Consider the following 20,643-nt stretch of genomic DNA (forward strand, 5'->3'; position numbering starts at 1 on the left):
TCAGACTCTGTCCCAAACACACGCTTTATTGGGCGCCGCCCCGCATCCCTGCTGCCTCCTCGCCGGGCCGCCTATGCGCCTGCGGGTGGGAGACCTTCCCTGGGCCAGAAGAGCAACTGTACACACCGGGCACTCGGGACCCACCACTAGGCAGCAAGTCCTTCTGGCCAGAGCGCCGACTTGGGGGAGCTAGGACAAGCCCTTCTGGGGCTCGCCCGGCACTGTGAGGCCGGGCCGGCTAGAACCGGGGCAGCAGGCTCAGCCGCGCTCCCCTGGACAGCTCCGCACTGGGCTCTGCTCCTGCGGGGCTGCTCCCGGGCACGCAGCAGCCGCTCAGCCTCCTTCAGAGCACGGGGCCCAGCCCTGGGCCATCGCTGGGGCTGTCGCTGGGGCCCTCGACGGCCACTCTGGACTTGCTCTTGCCCTTCTGGAGTATGTAGGCAGATGGCCCCAAGCGCAGGATTTTCCCGCTGCCCAGACACTCCTCCCCTTTATAGAAGACGGCAAACTAAGAAGTAAAGAGGCCCGTGTGAGCTCTGTGGGGCCCGGCGCCGGGTGCCCACCAACAGCCAGGAGTGTGGGTCTGTGGCTGCTGGGCTGCGGGCGTCAGGGAGGGCAGGCCCAGACAGGGCAGCTGGGCCCTCCCAGCATCAAGCAGGGGCAGGTATCATTGGCATGGCTGGGGGGTGGGGGTGAGGGGGACACCAGGCACGGGGGGGCCGCAGCTTCCACCCTCACTGGCTGCGTGAGTCACGCGCTCGCGCCCAGCCCGCAGCTCAGCACCCCCAACCTGTAAACGGGGCGCTCCGGCGGGGAGGAAGTGCGGTCTGTCCTTCCAGAGCACGGAGGCCACTGGCCAGAGCCCTCTCGGCCACACGTGGACGTGGAGAGAGGCCCGGTCCTGCCTTCCATCCAGGTTCCCCGCCTCCCTGGGCAGCCCGGGCGCAGGGCCAGGCACATCCCACTCACCTGTCCCGGGGCCAGGGCCCGCACAGCCCGCACAGCTGTCACCCACACGGTGCCGTCTTGGTTGAGGGTCAGCACACAGGGCACTGGGTGAACAAGAGGGATCTTTGGAGGGGGCCCCAGCCTTCCCACGTGTGGCCGGCCCCAGGCCTCACACCCCCAATGGATGGAAGGAGCATTGGCAGCGGGGCCACAGCCGGGGCGGCTCAGTGCCACCTGCTTCCTGGCCTGCCACTCCAGCACCTCCAGGACACGTCCTGCACGGAGGACGAGGGCGGCCACGCGGGCCTCAGCGCCTTCCTGTCAGGGCTCCCAGGGAACGCAGGCGAAGAGGGGGTTCCGAATACGTTATGCAACCTGAACATTGGGGGACGCTCCGGCCCCAAATCTAAGGACCATGCAGACCCTGGGCCCCCCCTCTGCAGGGCCCCTCCCGCTCGGTCACCTAGCGCCATCTGGTGGCGGAACCGGAAGTGGCACTCCATCATCTTGTCCCGGACCAGGGCTGCCGGCGGCTCCTCTGCGATCCAGTGCACGCGGTTGGTCCGCAGCAGGTCCCTGTACAGAGCCGGGTGGTCTGTCCGGGGGGCCTGTGGGGCAGAACGCGCAGGTCAGGACACGGGAGCCCTCAGCGGAGGGGGCCCCCACCCCAAGCCTGCACTTCATCAGTAGTGACCCCAACGGCATGCTGACTGCTGACTACGGCGTCCGCCCAGAAAGGCGTGGGACCACCCCACGCCGCTGGAGCCCATTCTGCACAGGAGGAAACTGAGGCGTAGGAGGGAAAGGGTCTTGTCACAGTCACACTTGACAAGCAGCAAACCATGGTCAGCACCCGCCAGTTCCAGCCTCATGTCCTGCCACACCTGCCGAGGCAGGGCCCGCCACGCTGCTGGCTTGTCTCCAAACAGTCACCCCAGGAGCCCATCAAACTCCAGGCAGCAGGGAAAGAAGGCACAGGGCCGGCTCCCCGGGGCTGTACTGAGGCCCTCTGACCCAAGCCCCAGGCAGGGGTACCCACACGGGGACAGATGCCAGGTGACGACCCTCCTGGTTTCTCAGAACGCAACAGAGACCACTGAAGTTTTACAGGAAAACCACTTTAATTTACGTGTGACCACAATCCCTGCTCCGGCTGTGACGCCCACGGCTCTTTGAGGAAGGAGATGGCCCAGAATCAGTAGGCCAGGTCTGCCGGCCGCTCTGCCTGTGTCTAAGGCTCCTCCAGCCCTGTGCCCGGGCACCCAGCTCTCCCAGGGCAAGGGCTCTCGACCTTGGTACAGCTCAGACGGGAGGCTGAGTCATCTGTTCAGGGTGGGGGCTTTCCTGTAGGATGTCCGGGGACCCCCTTGGCCTCCACCCATGAGATACCATAGGGACACTGCCGAGTGTCCTGGGGGCGGGGAGGAGCAGGGCCAACTCACCCTCTTTGGGAAGCCCTGCTCCAGAGCCTGGGGACAGGGTCAAGTCACTGCAGCCCACAAATGGCTCTGGTCCCGGCTCGGCTGCTTCCGTGTGTCCAGCAGTGGCCTGCGCAGCCATGGGCCAGCCCTGTCCTAAGCACTGAGGGACCTTTGGACTCTTGCATAAAATCAGAAAAATAGGATCTGTTCACAGCCATTAACGTGTCTCCCAGAGTGGCTGGCATACAGTTAAGACCCTGATGAGTACCTTCCCCAAAGCCCTGCTGATACTTCGGGGGCCAGTCCCAGGAGGACACAGAGGCAGGGATGATCCATCCGCCACTGCTGCTCTGTAGGACGCCACAGCCCTGCCTGTCTGCCACAAACAGACCTTGGTCACCTGTCTCAAAGGCCACCCGACTCACCACAAACACGTCGCCCGTGGCGCTGTCCTTCTCCACCACGTACCAGGGCTCCCGCAGGCCGCCCATCTTGGCTCTCTGGCCCAAAGTATACAGGAACCAACCTAGGAAAGACGGTTCTCGGCAGCCGGCACCAGCTCCTTCATATCACCCCCCTCTTGATGGGGCACAGAGCATGGGGGGAGGGGCAGCAGTCGGGAGGCTCTGGGGGCCCCCGAGGGGTAGGCAGTCCAGAGCAGCTGTGTTCACCCACCACAAGCCTCAGCCCTGACCTCATCAGGGCCGTGTCAGGCTGCACCTTGTGCCCCGCCAGGAGCCATGCCAGCTGCTGGACCACCCAAACCAGGGGCCGCAGGGACCAGTCCTCTGGAATGTGCCCAGAAGCCCTAAGTCCCCTCCTGCTGAGCCCCCAGGAACCCCTCTGATGGAAGAACTGCACGGGGGGCTGGGGCATCAGGGCTGCCCCCACTTCTCTGTGTACCCCAACCGTGCAACAAACATCACAAGACTGGATGGCTAGCCCCCCCCCCCCCCCACCTCTCGAGGAACAGCACTAGCACAGAAGAGACCAACTGAGGGGATCTCGTCCTGCTGGAGGCTGGCTGGGAGGGAGCATCCTGCAGGCCTGTCCCTCCTCCCGTCTTAGGAATGCATGGGGCTTCTCTGCCCGGCTCCCCAGGAGCCCTGGACAGCCAAGTCCAGCTCCCCCAATGGGAAAGAGAAGCCTGCCCAATCTGGGTCGGGGGATTCCAAAGAGCCATCAGTGAGCCTGTCCATGCCTGAGCACCAGTCCCTGTCCTCCTCAACAGGTCAGACACGTTCTGGGTCAAGACCTACCTGGTCTCCAGCCCCCAAAGGCTTCTCTCTGATGCCCTGGGAGCACAGGCCCACCACTCACCAACCCACTCTCTGTCCTCCCACTGCAATGTGAATGCTGGAGCCTGACCTGTCTGCTGCAGCCTCCCCACCCCGAACGTCTGCCCCCAAGTGCAACACCCCTGCCTCATGGGGACACCCTCTGATCCTGTCCTGTCCTCGTCCTAGATCTGGAAGCTCAGCCTGAAATCAGTCACACTTTCATCAGGGTGGACCTCTCTGTGTTCTCACGTTTTCTTCCCCTGCAGTGAGAGGGTACTTTTACTTACAGAGACACAACACGGGTCTTCCCGAATCGGGAGGGCATCCCTCTTTATTAGCTGCCAGGCCTCACGGAGACCACGCGCAGCACTGGCCACCACACTTGCTCAAGCCACCTGTGACCCCTACCCACAGGCCTCTTGGACTCATGTGCGGACGCAGATGAGTACAGGCTTCTTGTCTGACTCTCCCAGAGCTGGAACTTGCCCCACGACTCAGGGAGTTTATGACGAAAGGCACCCCAAGGTGGTGTCTCACCTTTGTGTGTTCCCAGAACTTTATTGTCTTCTATAGAAATGAATTTACCAGGCCGGGGCTGTAAATACTGAAAAACAAGCAAGCTCTTACTCACGAATCCAGGCCCACAGCAGAAATGTGCCTCCATTCTTTCGCCTCTAAGAATACTCACCTGAAGAATGAAATTTTCAAAATTTCTTTTACCAACGAAACAGATGCCCATGCTCTGGAACGAAAGGAGAGCCGAGCGTGAGAACGGACAGGCAGGTGTCCGCAAGAGAACAAGCCGGTGCCGGGAGAAGCAGGCCGCGGGCCTGGCTCTCCTCGGCCAGTACCCGCATGCGCCGGCCGGGCCCCGCAAATGGACCTTGAGGGCTTTCAGAGTGTCTCAGCCTCCCAGGGTCTGCTTCAGGCCCCCACCCGGGATCTGGTGAGTAAGCAAGGCCACACCACATCCACCCCCACAGGAGAGAGAGCCGGAGCTGGGCCAGCCCTTCGGACCACCATCTGCAAGCCGCGGGGAAGCCGGGAGCAGGGGTCGGCCTGGGAAGGAGAGCAGCTGGGCCAGAAGCTGACACGCGCAGGGGAGTCAGAGGAAGGAGCGGCCCGTCAAGGCGGTCTCCTCTAGCCCAGGAGACAAGCGGAGGGTGCGCTCCAGCGCGGGTCCCGCCACACGGCTCTCTCACCGGCTCTCCGCTTGTGTCTCCCGGAGATGTGGCCCCCCAGCTGCCACCACAGAACTACACCCAGAACCCGAACCAGTGAAGAGAGGGACAGAGATGATGGGCGGATGCATGCGTGAAAAGATGTCTTCCTTGGGGACAATGACTTGCTGATAAAAAAGGTCATGCTCATTCCCAGGAAGACAAAAGGGCAGCAGCAGCCTCAGCTAAAGGTGACCCAATCCCTGACATGGCCCGACCACACTGAGCACACCGGGACCATCCTGTAGCACCAGACCCCAGCCATGCTGGCCTCACCGTCGTTCCAATGCCCAGGCTCTTCTTGCCTCAGGGCCTTTGCACACCCTCTTCCCACTACTGGGGCTATTCTCCCCCAGCTGTCTTTGGGACACTAAATCCTATTCATCCCGAGGCCTTACGTTAAATAAAATGTTAACTCCCCAGAGCCCGTCTCTGGCTCTAGCCCAAACTAGTTAGAGCCCACAGGTGCCTCCTACACATTTTCCAGTTTTGCCGTGGTATGTTTCGTGTCTGTCTCCCCTTCCTGCGAGCTCCATGAAGGCAGGAGTGAGGAGCCCATGTGCTCTTACCCTATCCTCAGGGGCCATCAGCACGGCACCCAGGACAGGAAGGCCCTCGACAAGGAGGAGCTAGACTGTGTGAAAAAGGCAGATGTGTGAGCAGGCAGGGACAAAGCCCCGGCCAGGGCGCCTCAGGGCCCTGTCCTTTAGCTCTCCCCTGGCAGGCTGGGCCAAGGGCACCCCAACAAGCTAGCCGGGCCGCTGTGAAAGCCGCGCACCCACAGGGAGAAATCGTGTCTGAGCAGCTCCTGGAACGTCAACAGCGTGTCCTACTGCACGCGTGACCCGGGCTCTGTCCTGACGCTGGCTCCCGGGGAGGAAACGCCCAGCCGCGCCCCCGCTTCTCCGCAGACCGTGGCCGCCAGCAAACCCCCCTCAGTCCTACCTCCTTCTTCTGAAGCACGTGATGGAGTCTATTCTCAGCAGCTATTTTCTTGACAAAATCTTTCGTTAGCCCCCCCAGAGGGAAGAGGGTTCTCCTCAGGGCATCTTGGGAAACCTGGCTGAGAAAGAAGGTCTGGTCTTTAAAGCTGTCAGCTGCTTGAAGAAGTTTAACCGCTGCCAAGAGTAAAGAACAAAACACGGTGCGGGAATGAACATAACGGTCCTTGGCCGCGGGTCCCGTCCCAGTAGCTCCTCCCTGCTCTGTCGGAGGCAGAAAGCAGTGCTCAAAGGCAGACCACCAGGCAAGACAGACAATCCCGTGCTTCAGGGGAGACGGGTTCTCATCCCGAGTTTAGGCGCCGTTAATAATAAGGCTACGTGAGCAGGAAGTTTAATCCAGTTCCCTCCCCGGGTCATGGTACTTTACAGACCCAACTCGGCACAGGCCCGCTCTGAGGAGGGGACGTGAAAGCGAGCCAAGATGCGCGCAGCCGAGCATGAGAAAGCTGGACGGGGGACCCCGGAGGACGCCGGGCCGGGGGTCAGCCGCTCCCCACGCCCCCCACCGTCGCAGTCAGGGGTTTCCGCGGAAAGCGGGTTTCATTCAGAGTCACGCGGACATCTGTGCGCTGCTCCTCCACGGCCTCCCCCTGCTCGTCTCCCTGGCAGAGAAGCGCGTCTGGCCCTGAGGCCTCGCGGCACAGGCGTGACTGACCTCGGCCCCGTGACACTGGGTCAGAGAAGGAGGCCCGGCTCCACTGCTGGGCCACATCACACCTGCAGGCTCGTGCCGGGACCACCACGATTGCAAGCAACAAACTCCCCAGTGTCAAGTTCAGCGAGCCACGGGAAACGGCATGTGGGCTTTCAGTACCGGAGCTCCGACACTCCTGAGATGCAGCGCGAGGAGAGGCCGCTGCACGGCACCCTCAGGGCGTGCGACGTGTGCACTGGGGCCCATACGACGCACGTGTGCCTGTCAGCTCCCACAGTCGTGTGGGGAACACGGGCTCTGGGGAGGGGACCTTCTCCACCCGCGGCCTCAAATGTGAGTCTCACTTTAACCATCGGAGGGTCCATGACCCCCATTTTACAGACAAGGAAACTGAGGCTGAGCTCGTCGGAGAGGTGCAACAGCACACGCAGGCGTGGCCTTAGTCCGAGGCCGTCCCTTCCTGCGCGCAGAGCAACACGACCGGCTGAGAAATGGAAAACAGCCAGTCATCGGGGAGGCAGGCTCTGCCCAAGGCCACTTTCTGCTTCAAAAGGAAGACCGGTCAGCCGCGTACACGGGGCCTCAGGACACTGGAAGCAACGGGCATTTCCTCACCGCTCCGAGTCAGCATAAAACAGACCCCACATCTGGGGCGCCCAGGGGGCTCAGTGGGTTAAGTAAGCGTCTGCCTTTGGCTCAGGTCATGATGCCAGCACCCTGGGGTCGAGCCCCACATCGGGCTCCCTGCTCGGCGGGGAGCCTGCTTCCCCCTCTTCTCCCACTCTATCTGTGTCACACACTCTCTCAAATAAATAAAATCTTAATAAGTAAATAAACAAATAAATAAGACAGGCGCAAAATCTTTTTTCTTTAAAGGAGGCCGGCGATCTTAAACCGTAGAAGGGTCACGGTCCGGCGTTTGAGTCACACCCCCTCCCAGCTCGTCCCCGGTCAGGCCGGCGCCGCGCCCCCTCCACACGGGTGAGGCCTAACCAGGCGCCAGGCCGGGGCCCAGGAGCGCCGACGAGCCTAGGCGGGCTGTGCGCGGCCCCGTGTGCGCGGCCCGTGCCGTGCAGCTCAGGGACCAGGTCCAGGTCTCCAGGCAACTAAGTAAGAATTAGAGGAAAAGCGCCGTGTGACTCCATGTTACGTCGCTCAGGAGCGCCCATCAGCGTGATCGGAGGAGCTTCCGAGGGCCCGCGGCCTCACATAAAGGTCCAGACAGCTCTGCAGTGCAAACCGGTTTCTAGGCGGTGAGCGAGCACGTCTATTCTGTGTGGAAATAAATCCTTCAGCCATTCAGGACCCTTCAATCCGTGTTTACTTGCTGACTTCTGCTGCAGAGCGCCCATGTGGCAGCGCTCTGCCTTCTTCCCGACACGGAGGGGCTTCCCAGGACAGGGGTGCCGGGGGCTGTGAGACGCGGCCCTCGGAAGCAACTGAAAGGGAGGCCGAGGGAACCTGTCCCCTCTCCACGCGTCTGTACCTGAGGCCCTGGTGGCAAGCGCGCGGCTAAGGGCCCCGCACCCCGCAGGCAGCAGAGGGAGACCGTCCCAAAAAGCAAGTGCTGCCCTTGTCTGCGTTCAAATCGGAAGGTGATCTGCATTCCCTCTGCTGTGAAGAAGGGGCGGGGTTCGAAACCAGGCCAGCCAAGCACCGCCAGCAGCCTCGGGGCTCCGCAACACAGCAGACGGCCACACGGACGGGGTGGCCCCCTGAACAGACTCAGTGACACGGAGGACAGAGCTCGACTGGGGCCTGGCGTAGCAGAAAGAGCACAACTATGGAGCTGGGCCAAACAGGGCTGAGCTCCAGCTTGACGGCCACATGCCGCCTGGTCAAATGACTCCATGCCTCAGTTTCCCCACCTGTGAGGTGGGGCGAGCGCTTCCACCTCTGCTCTCAGAGGGGCCAAGCGGAGCGCGTGCCCGTCACAGCTGCGCGCGGGGGAAGGGGCAGGTGCGGTGAGGCAGGCGCTCGGCGGACCAACCCTCCGGCGATCCCACAGCAACGGAAACTCCTTGCCCAGGCGTGGCTCTGAGCTCCCCTCACAATGGCGTGAATTTCTCTCTTCTACACACAAATGTACGCCAGGACGAGCCAGCAGCAGCCCTGCTGACAGCTGGGCATTGTTCTGGAACGGTGACACTCGGCTCCCTCTAATGCCGACACACGGCTCCGTATCCACCATCTCTGCACACGCTTCTCCAGCAGGCCCGAGTGTCAGGCCCCAGCGCCTGGGTCCCGCAGAAGTGCGCACACCCTGGTCTCGAGCCCTCAAGAGCTCATGGTAAGCACCGCGGCCATGGTAAGCTCCGACTATGAACAAGTATTTCCTCAAACACCTGGGAACCTTCGAGTCACTGGCAGAGAGTAAGGGCTGGGTCAGAAATCACAGAAGCAGGTTCCAAGCAGGCTCTGCGGGGAGGTGGCCTCCTGATGTTTACTCTTCAACACCCGCCAGCTAGTGCAGGCCACACAGGGACGCGGCGGCCGCCTCCACGACACCTGCCGCCACACTCCACTAGCTCCCTCTGCGCACCCACCCCTGCGGTCTGACCCGGCACTTTTGCTTACCATTCCTGACTTCAAAGCGGTTTCTGAAAAGCCCTTCTGGCCTCCTAATGTGCTTCTGCTGAAAGACTTCCTCGTCTTCCAGTGAGGTCCTGGCGTAGTGGCCCGTGGCAACTGCGTCTGCTCCTGTGAGGTTTTTAAAAACCCAAGATCAAACTCCAGACTCGCATGTGTGGTCGGGCCGCCTCGGGCCTTGGGAGCTCCCAGAAGTCTGCAGATACTAAGCCTTGCGCTGGACAGTCTGCACCGATGGCCCAGCTCCCTCCCAAACACGGAGGTCCAGGCGAGGAGGCCCTCCACAACACGCCAACATTCTCATCAACTGTGGCCTTGAACTCTCCATTTACAAGGAGACAACCTTGCTACAAGGTTTTACTGCAGCTTTATGGGACTTTCAAAAGTCTGTATCTATCCACTCATTCACTCTAGCTTAAGGAAAGAAATATGCACACAAAGATTTAACGATTAAAAAGTTCATTTCAGTGTCTCCTATACTAAGGAAAATTGAAACCACCAAAATGTTCGGAGAATATGAAATTAAAATGCCACAAGAATGGCGCCGCGCTCGAGGAGTTTTTCATAATGTTCAATGGGGGAAATACATAATACTATAATCCCACTTTTTAAAAAATATTATTTATTTATTTGAGAGAGAGACAGCGAGAGAGAGCATGAGAGGGGAGAAGGTCAGGGGGAGAAGCAGACTCCCCATGGAGCTGGGAGCCCCATGCGGGACTCGATCCCGGGACTCCAGGACCATGACCTGAACCGAAGGCAGTCGCTTAACCAACTGAGCTACCCAGGTGCCCCCCACTCTTTTTAATGCACAAAGATTAGGAAAAATATGAGAAAGTCCATTCCTTTGATTCCAGGAAGAGAAATGATAGATGACATCTCCCTATTTTCACTCTGCTGTCATGCACTTGAACTTTGAACTTTTTCTGATACCCACACATTATTTCCACCGCAGTGAAGGACCATCCAGCATATTCCATCTCTTCCCTCCCCGTTATGCAAAAAACCAAAAGAACCTACTAGAGCACGTATTAGTTCACAACCTTTCCCTGAACGAACACTTCAGATGCTCCACGTGGCAAGAGACTCATTCCAGGAAGGGGCAGCAAACCGAGCCCGTGCCTTGCCAGCGAGACAAGCTCAGTGTAAGACAAGAGGGACACCGAGCATTAGCTGCTGAGGGCACCTGGCGGGCTCCGTCAGAGGAGCGTGCAGGTTCTGACCTTGGGGTCATGCGTTCAAGGCCCACACTGGATGTAGAGACTTACTCAAAAAAAAAAAAAAAAAAAAAAAAGTTCTCTCCATTAAAAAACAACACAAAAGGGAAGTTCTGGTAATACTGGTCTGACATGAGCTGCAGTAAGACAGCAGACGACGCCTCGGCTCAGGAGTGGGCTCTCCAGTTTGCCAAACGCATTCTCCACCCTAAGGCAGATTCTTACCAGCACAAGAACTGTTGTATATGAACTACCAGAAAAAGCACATTTGGGAACCTATTATTATACCTTGATTGCTTTTCAGAGAGGAAAACAACCCTCCTTAAATCTATTTCCCCAAACAACGAGCACTTACACTGCCAAGCGTTGAGTCCCCCGGGAGGGACCTCAAGGTCTCACGGACTGACACTCCGTGCCATGCTGCCCACGCGGGCAACTCGGATGCGCAAGCGCGCCCCGCAGAAACTCCTTCTGACGCGTCCCCAACAGACGGCCACCTCGGGCTGGCTCCCTGAGAGGCTAAGACAACAGGGAGCCACTCTCGCCATAGGAAGGTGTCACCCCCTCCCACAGAGCTGGCTGCGCCCCTCCCGAGTGCGGTCCTTCTGCACGGCCAGGCCCTGCCCTGCGTGGTGCGCACATAAACAGAGGCCATCACCGGGCACGACCACATGGTAATCACCCGGCTCATCCGAGGTCCTGTCTCCTAACACTAACACACTCAAAACCAAAGTCACTGCACAAGCCAGGAACCTGTCGCTCCCTTCCTGAATAAACGGGAGCTAACTGTAAGCCCCCCAGACGTGGCCCATGAGGGCATCCACGAGGGCAGAGCAGGGCCGATGCCTTTCCTTCCTGACACCCCCAACCACCAGGTAATGCCAGACTGCAGGCAGCCGGAGGCCCAGATCTGCTCCCCACCACGGACGAGAGGGAAGACTGACCCTAGTGAGCCAACTTGGAATACGATCTCTACCGAGGTTCAGTTTTGGCATCAGTCACTCAAACGCATCCAGAATTCTGGAGCCTTTGTCTTGCAGGCATTACTGAGGCCTGTGACCCGTGTGTGCTCCTCTCCAGCGGCAGGGCCCTGTGTGCTGGCTCTGCAGGCCTAGAGTGAGCCCGCTTCTGTCACTGCGGCACAGCTGATGCACAGAGCAGCCAACAGTCCTGGGACGCTACTGGACTGCTGGCACAGGACGGTCACAATAACGTCTGGGCACGTGGGCAGATACAGCAAAGAGCCGCACGGGACAGAAGACACGGAAAGGCCAGAATTGGAAATTTCTGCGAGGGCAGGGCAGGGCAGGGCAGGGCAGAGAAGCGAGCATGTGGGTTTTAAGGCAGCAGAGGCCACGGGCAGCCCCAGCAAGCAAGGCAGCATCAGGGAGCCCCACAAAGGCACAGGAATGCCCCAGCAGCAGCAGGAGAGGAGAAAGGAGAACTATGGAAACAGAATCTGCAGGCAGCTGTGAGCAGGGAGCAGGGCCTCCATGGGCTTTGAGAAGAGACCACCAGAGGCAACGGGGTGGCTCAGTCAGTGAGGTATCGGCTCAGGTCCTGATCTTCGGGTCCTGGGATCGAGCCCCACTCCCAGCTCCTTACTCAGCAGGGAGCCTGCTTCTCCCTCTCCCTCTGCCCCTCACCCCTGCCCATGCTCTGTCTCTCTCTCAAACAGAATCTTTAAAAAAAAAAAAAAAAAAAAGAACAGACCACTAAAATGTGGCTCAAATCCAGGAGGGAAAGAAAGGCCCAGAAACCAAGCTACCCAGAGCAGGGGAATAGTCTCAGCAGGACTGGGAAAAAGGACACCCAGAGAGACACCGAAGCCGACTTTCCGGAGCTCTAAAGAGGGCCTGTGACACTCCCGCTGTGACCCTGCCTGCAACCAGGGCTGCTCTGAGCGAAGCTGGACCCGCAGGCAAGCTCTGGCGGCCCCGCTTCTGGCTCTCTGCCTGCGACCTGTTTCGGCAGGACGCTCAGAAGTTGGTGCTCCTCAACCTGAAGCACTGCCCCCACACCTGAGAGGTCCATGATGAGGACACACTCCTTCCTCCCTGAGACCCTGTAATTTGCATATTGCCAGAAAGTTCTTTCTTACTCAGGACGATAACAGAATATTATCATCTCCACTGCTTCCTTTCCTTCTGAAGATGAAACTGTTTACTGGGATTTGGCTCCTGAATATCTCTGAAAACCTTACAATTTTAAAGAGATTAAATGGAAAGAGCAAAATGACTTACCGAGATTATCCACAGCATAATGGAAAAAACAACTGAATTTGATGTGCTTGTTGCAGACTATGTCAGGATTAGGGGTCCTTCCTTTTTCATATTCACTTAAAAAGTCACTGGAACAGAAGAAAACGATTTTCATTTCTAAGTGAAACGTTCCTCAAAAAAATAAATCTACTGGGGCGCCTGGGTGGCTCAGTGAGTTGAGTGTGTCCGGCTCTAGATTTCGGCTCAGGTCATGATCTCGGGGTTGTAGGGTTGAGCTGCTGGTTGGGCTCCGCACTTGGCACAGGGTCTGCCTGAGATTCTCGCTCTCCCCCTCTGCCCACCCCCAACCCGCTTGAGCTCACATTCTCTCTCTCAAATAAATAAATAAAATCTTTAAAAATGATTAGGTTGAATTACTTGCTTAAGTTAGCTTCTCCTTGTCTTACCAAAGCTAAAATTTTCCTGAAATCAGGAGAGCTTCAGTGGATAGCCACTGTCAGTGTTTTCACCAAACGTTCGCGTAAAGCCGCTGCACTTTCCATCTGAATCTATGGTAACAGACAAAGCCGGACAGAAAGCCAGGGGTCACCTGCCACTCCAGCCCAGCAGCCACTCCGCTTCCCCAGAGGCTCACAGATTGTGCGGGGCCCCATGCAGGATGGACTCACTCAACCCCAGCCTCCCCTGACTCCGCCAGCAGAGGACGGCTTGGAGGAAGAACACGCCGGAGAGCAGGAACCCAACGACCCAGAGCCACCGCGTGGGGCTCCATGAGCTATTCCACAATCTCGGCCTGGGGACCCAGGTCACTGGGCGAATAAATGTGCCAGGTGATACTTTTCTACTGTGACTCCCGTACTTCTGAGGGCCAGCAACGGCCTGGATGCTTCCCGGGCACAGGCAGCCTGGCTGGCCTGAGTGAGAGGAGGACAGTCCGGCAACAAGTTCACGGTCTCACAGTGGCCACTCTAGGAGGACTGCGATGCCTGTTCCAGGAGTCTAAAGTGAGTATTAAAGGGTTGGGGGCACCCGGCTGGCTCAGCCGGAGGAGCGTGCGACTCTCGATCTCGGGGTCATGGGTTTGAGCTTCGAGCTGGGTGTGGAGGTGACCTCAAAATAAAATCTTTAAAAAAGAAAAAAGTGACAGGTGTATCTGGAATACCTGTGATCATTTTCCATGGAACTTAAAGCTCTGTGTTGCTCTACCATGGTTACAAATGACAACGCTGACCCAGCGGGCCACGTCGCGAGGACACTGAGAATCTGCGTGGGGTCACAGGTCACACGTGTATCTTCAACTCCAGCAGGCGATGCCACACATCCCTACCACCCCTCAGTCCTCTCAGGAAGGGAGAACACTTGTGTTGCTCTATATTTCAATTATTTAACTGTTAGAAAGTTGTCAAGAGTCTCATTAAACTCTTGCTTTACTCTCCGTGTGTCCACAGCCCCCAGAACATCTTCTACATAACAAGTTCTGAATGAATGCTGAAGAGGCTGAAGGTGTCCACCTGCTTCTGAAAATCATGCTAACCATTTCCCAAACGGCTTAACGGAAAAGAGGTCAGTGGCGTCAGCAAAAACCATGGAGCACAGCCTGTTTGGCGAGGGGACAGAACCCGTCTGCACCCCAGGAGGGAGACGGCAAGCGGAAAGAACACCCACACTCTGACCCTTGCAGCCCCAACGGGCCTCGTGACCATGGAACGCAGAAGAAATCGCGGAGCTAGAGAGTGCTATCAGAGCGGTGAGCGTTCGGGGACTCCTGAGGGGCTCAGATGGTTAAGCGGCTACCTTTGGCTCAAGTCACGATCTGAGTCCTGGGACCGAGCCCCGCATCGGGCTCCCTGCGTGGTGGGGAGCCTGCTTCTCCCTCTCCCTCTGCCCCTCCCCACAGCTCGTGCACACACTCTCTCTCAAATAACACATTTAAACAAAACAAAACAGAGTGGTGAGCGTTCAGAACGCCAAGATCACTAGCGCAATTCTAACCGCCCACCAGGCCACCAGGACGAAACGGAGGCAGAGGGCAGACTGGCCAGAGCCCGCCTGGCCTCCGTTAAACGTGAGTTAACCTCCAGAAAATCACGTTCGCTCACACGCTTTCCAAACGTAGCAATGAAGGGGAAGTTTAAATCCACCTGGATTTCTTGCTATCACCTGAAGCCCTGCAGTACTGAAAGGATGCCCCAAAACAGCTTTCCCCACCCACCCGGATTCAACGGCAAAGCTACCCCTGCCTCCTCTTCCTCCCACCCCTACACTCGTCAGTCACCAAGCCCCTCGACGCCATTTCCCACGTAAGACCGGATGGATCTCCCCACCAGAATGAACCCAAGTGCTTGTCGCAGTGTGGGTTCCAGGGCTGACATCCCACAGCCCCATCCAGGCGGATGTTTAACAAGCAGCCTCGCCAGTCCTTCAGCCCGACCTCCGCTGCCAGCGGATCTGCCCCCCAGGGCTGCTGCGGCCAGCTGTTACCCCTACTCCACGCTCTGGTCATTCCCACCCTCGAACAGCGGCTTCTCCCACGCTCTCTGCCTCCAATCTTCTCCCATAACTTACCCTACACTTGCCTCCCAGATTGCTCTTTTCAGTAATACATATCGCAAGAGCTACGTTTATTGCTTACTAATGTGCCAGGCACAGTGCGGGTAGCTTTATAGCTAATTTCATTTAATTCTTACAATAACCCCATGAGACAATATCCTCATTAAAGGGATTTTAAAAAAAGGCTTAGAGAGCCCACGGCCATGCAGTAAGTGGCAGGGTCAAGACTGGACCCAGGGATTTCCTGTGCACGCACCTACCCTAAACCTGCGCACATCACTGCTGCCCGGGACCTTCGATGGCCACGCACTGTGCAGAGCCTAGCTGGGCTCCCCATACCCCAGGTCAAGCAGCCTTCCTCCGCAGTGACAAGAGTCCAGCCAAAGCTGTCAACGTTCCCCCCCCAGAATGATGGGGATTTTCCTTGTCACCACTGCTCTTGCTATCCTGTTTGGAAAATCTTCTCTACTTCACTGTTATTTTCAAGAGCAGATCAAACCTCACCTCTTCCATGAAGCCCTCCTGACTGCTCCATATGACCCATTTCTCCCTCCTCTGAACGTGCAGCATTTTCGTATCGCTGGTACCTCCTACCCACCGCTCACCACTGTCCCCTCTGTTGAAGGGAACGTCCCCCTCCCACCGGGCTGCAAACTCCTGCAGAACGAGCCACAGCCTGTCCCCCTTGATGTCCCCCACACAGCACTGTGCCCAGTTTGGAGCAAGCACTGAAGGATCAACATTGGCAGCTGTCACATTTTTGAAGTTTTTGTGTTTCGCGTTTTCATGAGGTACCGGGGAGGGGCGCCTCACCTACTTCTTTTTCCCAGAAGCCTCTCACTGCTGACCCGCACAGGCACCCCCCATGCCACCTCTCAGGGAGGGCCTCAGCCTTAGTTCCCTCACCCAAAGCTAGCAGCAGAAACGACTCAAGGTTCCTGAAGGCCTTAGGGAGACTTCCAGCAGGTGGCACATAAGGAAATAGGAGGCCGGCTGCTCTAGGACCTGCCATCCACGGTCTCGGGCGCCACCGCCTAACAGCAGTGGCCACGTGCCCCTGGTCCGGCTGACGACGGCAGTCCCTCCTGCAGAAAGGCGGTACGGCGCATCGGGAAGCCTTCTGCGTCTCTGAAAAGGACCCACCTGAACACATCATTCCAGTACTCCTTCACATAGGACACTTGGTGGAAAGGGATGTCGAGGATCCGGCAAACTCTGTAAGCATCTTCACAGTCCCTGTCGGCAGTGCACACTCCGTGTTCATCCAGTGAGTCCCAGTTCTTCATGAACACCCCTGTCACCTGATAGCCTGGGGGCGGAAGGGGGCACAAGTCAGAGTCCATACTCAATAATCGGAGTGTAAGCCACTGGCCTTCCCAGCTGGCCGAGACGCCCTTTCCCCCACACTCCCGTGACACTTGGTAACGCCTCCATTGTCACAGTGGGCTGCAGGACTGCAACTGTTGGCCTGTGTCGCCCAGGTGAGCGAGGGGCTGTACTTTCATCTCTCTGTCCCACCCTGTGTCTGCACAATGCCTGGCACGCGGGAGAGGCTCAGCAAACGGTGCTGAACGACAGAAGAGCAGAAATTCAACATTTTTCAAAGCATTCTGTTATCGAGAAAATAAACTAATTTCAAAGACTTTTTCCAATTACCATCTAGAACTTAGACTCTAAGCCATCAGACAAGAAGACAATTAAAATCCAGGCTATTTTATTATAAAGGTTGTACTAATTATATATTTAAACACCTTTTTTTGACTTCTATTTTAATGAAGTACTCAACCAAATACCAGAAAGCCCAGTGTTAGCTTTCAAGCATCTCAGCGACCCACTCAGGTGCCTACCCCGTGGGAGAAATGTTTAAGAAATGTTTCTCAGTGGTTAGGCTCAATGTAACAGAACCCAAGACGTGACTAAGTTTGTGACTAAGTTTAATAGAGTGCGCCGCCGGACACCCGCCAGACCACCCCCTCCACCCAGACCACCCCCTCCACGGCTGCCTGCAGTTAACCAGCCCCTACTGACTCTCCTCCAGTGCACACCATACTCTGCTGCGCTCCTGGTGCCAGTCAACCCCCTTCTGCCATCCACCACAGCCCGGAGCTCTTAGAGAGCAGTCTCATCAACCCTGTGTCCCTGCACAGAGCCTGGAGCTAACCCTGTGTCCCTGCACAGAGCCCGGAGCTAACGAGGTGCTCGCAGAAGAGACGACCCCACACACAGTTTATCCTTCTTCTCAAGGACACGGACCCACTTAGGGGCCCAGGCGCAGGCACTCCCGAATGGGACCTGAGCCTTGTGGGGGGCACAGGATAGGACGTGCAACTCCCACAAGACTAGGGAAACCCATGATGCCAAGGAGAGGACCACGCTTTTCCTCTGCTAAGTCCATCAGCGTCCCCCACTGAGGAGGAAACCCCAGAGAAGGCTGGAATATGGAGTGATCGTCTGGATCCTGGGAGAAGGAACAGCCGACCTTCCTGAAGAGTAAAAGGAGTCCCCGCGGTCTGCCCACGGCTAGTCTGCCCCATGTGTCAGAGCACGTCACACACATCATCGGGAACCTTCAAGGGCTCTGCACGGTCTAGTCCCGCATAGTCCAAAGTCTCTCAGGTAACATCAGCCATAATCACTCTTTCCTTCGGCCGTCCAGACCCGGCCAACACTTGCATGCTTCTGACCTTCTGCTGGAGCTGCGGCCTGTCAGGAGCACTGTCCTCACACTTCACGCCGATGTCCTGCTTAGTGAAATGCTACTCCGCCTCCGGGTCTCGCCTTAAACACCACCACCACCGCGGGTGAGGCTTTAAATCCCCATCTCAAATGACAGGTGCGCAGCGCGCCTACGTCGTTCCCACGGATCCAGTTATCTGAGACAGGGAGCGCGCTGCAGGCGCACGAGTGGGTGGGGAGGAAGGGACAGGATCGCCAGCAGACCCCGACGAGTGTGCAGCCCTCCCCGGGCTCATCTCACCACTCAGATCAGAGATCGTCACCCCGGCGAGGCTCAACGGACTGCGCCACCCAGGCGCCCCGGGTGCCTGCATTTCCACGTAACCACGACTGTCTTCCGAGCGCCCACTGTGTGCCGGGCTCCGCGGTGCCGCGGCGCGGGCTCGTGTCAGCCCATCCCCCCAGCGGCCCGGCGACGTGCGGGGGTCCCCCCGCCTTTCAGAGAAGGACGCTGGGCTCACCGAGGAGCCCCCCGCTCCAGCCCTGCGTTCCGGGAGCTCAGAGCGGGGAGCGCACGCGAGCCACCCCGTGGAGGCGGCCTCACACGCGGAACGCAGCTCGGGCGGCGCCCGACCCGGGCACTCCCCGGACGCCTGCCACGGCCGCTGGCGCTCGGCACCGGCGTGCCGCCGTGAACGGAGCGCACGGACGTTCCGGGGACGTTTTGGCCGCACGGGCCCCGGCGGGGCCAGGACCGTCCCCGGCTCAGCGCAGTCCCCGGCTCAGCGCTGACCGCGCCGCCGCCGTCCCCCGGGTCGGGGGGCCCCGCGGCCGCAGCCCGCCAGGGCATGCGGGACCTGGCGCAGCCAGAGTCCCCGAGAAGCGGTCGCTCACCTCTCCGCCTCAGCAGCAGCGCGGCCACGGCGCTGTCCACCCCGCCGGACAGGGCGACCACGACGTGCCGCGCCGCCTGCATCCGCTCACCGACAGCCTCCCGCAAGCGGGGCGTCCGCTTCCGCGCCGCGCCGGAAGTCCCTCCTCCGCCGCGGCGACGCCGACGCGGCCCGACCGGAAACGCGCTTTCACGAGCGGCGCTCCGGCCCCGCCCCGGCTTCCGCTCCCGAGGCTCCGCCCACCCCTCCTGCGCGCGCAGCCGCGCTCGGGCTCTCTGCTGCGCTTGCGCACGCTGCTCCGGGGTGGGGGCGGGTGCTGTCCGCGTGAGCGCGGTGGAGGGAGCCGAGGTGGTCCTCGAGGGGTGCGGCGAGGAGCCGGGTTCTAGGAGAGGGGGCCGGGAAGCAGGGGAGCCGAAGGATCCCGTGTAAATTTCGAGAGCTCTCCGTGGCTGCCCTGGGTTAGGGTTAGGGTTAGGGTTAGGGACGAGCGGGGAGCTGGTTGGCAGCCCGGGACAGCGCCTGGGCGGCGGAGCATTTGCGGGGCGACTCTGCACCCGCGCCTGCGGGAACGGACGCGGGGGGACGGGAGAGAGGGTGGGGGCTTGATGTTTCCGTCTTGCGGGATGTCCCCGGGGAGGGAGTGGCCCGCCAGGTCCGCCCCCGCGCGTCAGTGGCTCGGGCCGTCACCCTCCGACGGGAGATGCGGCTGTTCGGGACCGGTCGCGCGCGGGGGCGCACGCGGGGCACCGGGCGGGTGACCAAGGCGGCACGTTTCCGGCGGGGGGGACGGCGGGCCGCGGAGACCTCCGCTGGGCCTAAGGAGAGCGTGGGAAGGTGGAGGTGAGCAAAGCATCGGAGGAGCCCGGGTAGGAAACCTGGCCGAGCCGCGCGGGCTGGAGGTCCGCTGACTGGCTGGCCGAGGGGCGCTCAGTGCGGAGTGCCAAGGCAGGGGGCGGCACGCACCGGACCAGGAGCGCCCCCGGGCCCAAAGGACTGAGATCTGCGTTGGCACCTGACGCTGTGGTCTACACAAGCGAGATCGGACACCCTTTAACTCCGCGACTCGGGGGGTGCCTGGGGGGCTCAGTGGGTTAAGCCTCTGCCTTCGGCTCAGGTCATGATCCCAGGGTCCTGGGATGGAGCCCCGCATCGGGCTCTCTGCTCAGCGGGGAGCCTGCCCACCCCCCGCCACGCCTGCCTCTCTGCCTGCTTGTGAGCCGTGTCTGTCAGATAAATAACATCTTTTAAAAATAAATTGGCAGCTCTGACCTTTCTTCACCTCGAACATCTTAGAGTGGCCCAGAGGACACACCAATCATAGCATTAAAAGAAGCCTCTCTAAACAGTTTTATCTTTGCAACGTGCCATGTAGTCTTTGTTTGGTTCTCAGTCATGTTTAAAAACCGTTGGTCCTGCCCACTAAAACTGGACGGCAATTGGATGGAGAGCTACCTGATTTCATGTAGAACTGGAACCATGGTTTGAAAGTGCAAGGGAACAGGTGCGAATAGATGGGAATCAGGCCAAGAACACCCACCACCCAAAGCCTCGGGATAAAACTGGGGTAGTTTGTTCACACTCTCCCAGTAGATTGGCAGTGGACCGAAAACATGGATCATTCTTAAGGATCATTTTCCTGAGGGCAGGAATAGCTTCAGGGTCTGGAGAGAAACAAGGAAGGCCCCAAGACTCTGTTTCTGAGAAGAGAAGCAGGACCTGTGACCTAGAGAGTCGTGACCACTGGTGCCAGGAGCAGCCACAGGGCGAGCTCCCTGACAGAAGGGCCGGTCACAGGGCCCCGTGGGGAAACAGGAATGATGGTGTTTTCCAAAGAACAAGGTATCAGCCAACGAAACACCGACGAGAGTGTCTGCTTCATCTCACACCTCCCAGAAGAGCTGACAGCAAATGTGGGGCAAACGTGCCGTTGAGTCTGGAGTGGCTGAGCTGAGGCCACTGGACATTTTG

At 58.9% G+C, this 20,643-nt stretch overlaps 1 protein-coding gene across 2 annotated transcripts; it reads right to left on the minus strand.

Moving 5' to 3' along the window:
* Positions 1-253: 253 nt before the first annotated feature.
* Positions 254-18,821, minus strand: TRMU (tRNA mitochondrial 2-thiouridylase). Of its 2 annotated transcripts, XM_059401769.1 has the most exons (11): positions 18,677-18,821; positions 16,250-16,415; positions 12,578-12,684; positions 9,106-9,228; positions 5,815-5,987; positions 4,338-4,391; positions 4,187-4,253; positions 2,795-2,895; positions 1,412-1,556; positions 970-1,052; positions 254-508 (listed from the first exon to the last, which is right to left on the minus strand). In XM_059401769.1, the coding sequence occupies exons 1-11, from the start codon at positions 18,756-18,758 to the stop codon at positions 344-346; spliced, it is 1,266 nt and encodes a 421-aa protein (XP_059257752.1). In that variant the 5' UTR covers positions 18,759-18,821; the 3' UTR covers positions 254-343. The 2 variants fall into 2 exon arrangements, with proteins under 2 accessions (XP_059257752.1, XP_059257753.1); XM_059401770.1 differs by lacking the exons at positions 16,250-16,415; positions 18,677-18,821 and having other exon boundaries at positions 5,815-5,928; positions 12,578-12,678.
* Between the last annotated feature and the right edge of the window lie 1,822 nt (positions 18,822-20,643).

The sequence above is a fragment of the Mustela nigripes genome, chromosome 6, assembly GCF_022355385.1.
Source record: "Mustela nigripes isolate SB6536 chromosome 6, MUSNIG.SB6536, whole genome shotgun sequence".
Lineage (NCBI taxonomy): Eukaryota > Metazoa > Chordata > Mammalia > Carnivora > Mustelidae > Mustela > Mustela nigripes.

What these genes read in the sequence shown, in the direction of transcription:
- TRMU (XM_059401769.1), bottom strand. Translation starts at nt 18,758, where the DNA reads ATGCAGGCGGCGCGGCACGTCGTGGTCGCCCTGTCCGGCGGGGTGGAC. An exon ending in CCGCTTTGAAGTCAGGAATG is followed by an intron (nt 5,988 to 9,105) that starts GTAAGCAAAAGT and finishes TACTCTTGGCAG; the next exon opens with CGGTTAAACTTCTTCAAGCA. An exon ending in CCGCCACCAGATGGCGCTAG is followed by an intron (nt 1,053 to 1,411) that starts GTGACCGAGCGG and finishes TTGTTCACCCAG; the next exon opens with TGCCCTGTGTGCTGACCCTC.